This window comes from Harpegnathos saltator, unplaced genomic scaffold, assembly GCF_003227715.2.
Source record: "Harpegnathos saltator strain DR-91 unplaced genomic scaffold, Hsal_v8.6 scaffold491, whole genome shotgun sequence".
NCBI lineage: Eukaryota > Metazoa > Arthropoda > Insecta > Hymenoptera > Formicidae > Harpegnathos > Harpegnathos saltator.
This window is the reverse complement of record NW_020230306.1, coordinates 1,015,001-1,018,944: the sequence shown is the minus strand read 5'-3', so window position 1 is coordinate 1,018,944 and position 3,944 is coordinate 1,015,001. Positions and strand designations below refer to the sequence as shown.

Below are 3,944 nucleotides of genomic sequence, written 5' to 3'. Positions count from 1 at the left end.
GATCACCACGTGGAACTTCGCTGCCGGTATTTTCGCCGGCAAGTCTTGCACGCGACGCGAGATTCTCCGCGTTCCGCGCGCAAATCGAAGCCTCTTTCGCGTACGACAACAAACCTTGTCATATACGCAATGACGATGCATTACGTTGCAATATTGCTCGTGCGATTGCCGCTTCGTTTCTCGCGCGTCCTTTTCTCCCCTCTCGTCTCCCTTGGGCACTCCAGATCGATTGCAAACGGTCGATCACGCATGTGTGCTTTCGTCTTTGCGGAGAAAGAGAGAGAGAGAAGCGAGGGAGAAGACGGGAGTGTGCGAGTGTATGTGTGTGTGTGTGTGTGTGTGTCGCGGGAAAGGAGACAGGAAGAGAAAAAATGAGGGGCAGGGAGGGGGGGGGAAAGAGAGAGAGAGAGAGAAGAAGAAATAGTCCCTCGCGCGAGGAAAGCTTCTCAAGGGGTTGCCGTTTATTTTCAGATCGCGCGCCCAGCGAAGGGGATCAACGTCGGTGCAAAAACAGCACGCCCCTGCCACTTCCCGGCTCGCTTACCACCAACGGAGAAGGTAACTATGTCCTCAAGGTTATACGTATCCCCCATATGCTCTCGGATCTTGCGTCGAGAGATATACGAAGCATCCCGCGAGGGTCTTTATAATGATAACGATGACGACGACGTCGGCGGCGGAGGATCGTCGAGATCGTCGGATTTCGATCGACCAGCTTTTTCAGGAAAAAGCGAAACGATCTCTCGCGCGTGTCGCTTGTTCTCTCTCTCCTCGCCTTGGACTCGCGAATGATCGCTCAACCGCGCACGAGATTCGTCCGCTTTACGTCACTGATCGACGGCGCCACGCTCCTGTCCACGTGGGTAACCTTGATCGACGCGCCGCGATCGATCTCTTCTTGCGTTTCGCGACGGTTTTCTTTTCCGGCGGGCGATCCGTGCGACGGAAGTTCACGAGGGCGAACTCGTACCACTGGGCGACGGAATTGTCCGTATCGAGGGAAAAAAAGAGAAGAGCAGGAAAAAATTCACGTCCCCGGTATCGGAGTAGCGGCGAGGGAGAGGAGAGTACGACGGGTCTGGCAATTTCGCGCTCGATGACACGCGATTACGATTGCGACAATGATTTATCCGCGCCCATCGGCCCGCGAAATTTTCTCGAAAGGCCGGAGTGATGCATCGCCGGCGCGGCGCAGCGCGACGCACCGAAGAAATTTCCTCAGCACGCACGTTCCACGGGGCTGACGCGCGCGTAGGTTTTCACGCATGACGCACCGCGCGGATCGCGGACTCGTCGTTTTTCGGGCCGCTCTCGGGCTCTCGCGCTCTCGCGTTGCTTCGTGGAACGCCTGAAACGCTTTTGGCCCCGGTCAGAACGAGGAAAGCGAGCGACGAACGAACGAACGCGCTGTTCCCTCGACTGCCCGACGACCACGCTCGTTTCCCCGCGTTGCATTCCGCTCGCGACGTCGTTCGATAATTCTCCGTTGTCGCGGGACTTTTCTCTCTCTCTCTCTCTCTCTCTCTCTCTCTCGCGACGAGACGGAAACTGGAAACACGGACGATTACAATAATAAAAAAGAGACGCGCGACGGGTCTTGAATGTGTGTTGAAAAACATTCGTACGACGGGGAGCGACGTCTCGCAAGGCGATTGTCCGTTTACTTGTGTAATTATTAAGCCTACTACAGCGGTATTTCTTTCACCGCTACGCAAACCAGAGACGCGAACGATTCGAGCAGCATGGAGAGACACGGTCTTGAGAGATAGAAAAAAATTTTGTACGATGGAAGTTTTATACCTCATTGTTACAAGACGATTGTTCGTTTACTTATAATTATCAGGCTCGCTCGGAAGGTATTTTAATGGATAAAGCGTCGATCGTACCTTGAACAGACATAATTTGATCCGTGGTGGAAGGGTTCAAGCCTGGAGCGTGTGGCGTTTGTTCATGCTCGATCGATTGCGAATTCCCACCGTCGTCGTCGTCATCGTCGTCGTCGTCATCATCATCGTCGTCGCCGTCGTCGTCGCCGTCGTCGTGGTAGCCGCCAGCGCTGGCGGTGGAAAAGAACGAACGATCGACTCGGGCGAGGAACGTTCGCGACGTTGACGACGTCGCGGTGGAGTTTTCCTCCCGTACGTGGAGGCCTTTACTTTTACTATCTGCCTTTGCCAATGCAAAGGCCACTGCTCTGACGACGTCAGACATTCCCAAGCCGGCAGCAAATTGCGTCTGTGCCCGGCGCGTACACGCGCTCACTCGCTCGAGCTTCTCGCGATTTTACACGAGAGAACGAGATACGGCCGGCGACGACGACGAACGATGTCCGCTTGTCGTTTCGTACGCGCGCTTAACGCGGGAGTGGCCGCGTAGAATGCAATTTGCGCTAGGGCGTTCCAAAATCGAGAAGACATCTCCGCCGTACCGTAATAGCCCGGAGCTATCAAACGTTGCTTTCAAGCAAATTCTTCGGCTGTGTCTCGGGGTCTTTAGACCGGCGACTTAATCGCATAGACTTGTCGTCGACATTCTCTTCGTTTACATCGCTCGCCAATTGTTTTCCTTTTCTTTTTTCCTTTTTGTCGCTTTGGTTCTCCTGTGTGTGCTGGCTGTACGTAATCAAAGTTAAACGCCTGCGACGTGAGAGACGATTAATGCGGGGGGATCACCGCGACGAAAGACGGATACGGCACATATCTCTTTCTTTTTCCCGTGCCGGAGGATTTCCGAGATGGCTTTCGTTTCGAACTCGCGCGCTGGAATTCCTCCGGGGTTTAAGAGCGCGCGCGACGCATCGCGCACGCCCGATCTGTCGCCGGCGCCGAGCAGCGATTGCCGGAAACGAGAATCGTCGTCGTCGCCGACGCGATTGCACTTTCGTCGGCTTAGCGCGCGTCACGTATATTCGCGCGATACTGCGCGAGGCAATATAATACGCGATACGTGAAGTTTAGAGTCGCCGGGAGAGGATGGCACGGAATCATAAACACGCGCACGGTCCGTCTTTTTATTCGAGTCGGTTATAGATAGAGCGCTGCTTCCGGGAGAGCCCAGAAATATCAGCAGCCGATCGCGAGCGAGTTCCTCCGACTCGCAACCCGCCTCGCATCGAAATATTCCGCGGCTTGACTCTGTCGGCTCGGGAATATTCGCGTAAATTCGACCAAACACACACACACACACACACACACACACACACACACACACACACACACACACACACACACACACACCCCCCGACCCTTTGTCTCATAACTCGGAGACTCAGAGACGATGAGGACGCCGAGTATCCCACGTCACCCTATCGAGACATAGCTCGATACTCAGAAATTGAACCATCAAACAAGACGGATCCTTCAGAAAGCCCCCCAAAAAAAAGCCGGGCCTGCCAAAGTAACTAAGCCTGCGAGAACGAATGCGAGTCGCCGATCTGTCAAAAGTGTCGAGAGCGTGGTGCGTTCGCAGGACGCAGGACGAGGGAAGGTCGTCGCAGGAGGAAGGGTAGGAAGGAAAGAGAGGGAAAGCCGGCTCCCGGGATGCAGGTTTGAGAATGGCACGATAGGTCGACTAAGGTGGGTGGCATTCGGCGCGACTGTTTGAGGGAACAGGGGGACCCTGGCGCCAGACAGCTGCCGCGTGTCTCGACCTCGCTCGTTCGCTCGCTCGCTCGCTCGCTCACTCGCTCGCTCGCCTCTCTCTTTCTCTCTTTCTCGCTCTCTCCACGTCCGTCGCGCCGCTCCGATCCACACCGCGCCGCGCCGCGCCGTGCCACGGCTCTTTTCGCCTCTCGTCTCCTCTCCTCTCCTCTCCTCTCCTCTCCTCTCTCCTCTCCTCTCCTCTCTCCTCTCCTCTCCTCTCCTCTCTCCTCTCCTCTCCTCTCCTCTCCTCTCCTCTCCTCGCTTCGCTTCGCCTCGTATCCATATGTACGGCCATACGTACGT

At 55.6% G+C, this 3,944-nt stretch overlaps 1 protein-coding gene across 1 annotated transcript in view; it reads left to right on the top strand.

Moving 5' to 3' along the window:
* Positions 1-419: 419 nt before the first annotated feature.
* LOC105184636 (Daughters against dpp) overlaps positions 420-3,944 on the top strand; it is a gene marked incomplete at its 5' end in the record, with an annotated part of 30,379 nt that continues 26,854 nt past the window's right edge. The window contains one exon of the mRNA XM_025302438.1: positions 420-558. Within this exon, the coding sequence (XP_025158223.1) occupies positions 420-558 (139 nt within the window). The remainder of the gene's footprint in view (positions 559-3,944) is intronic.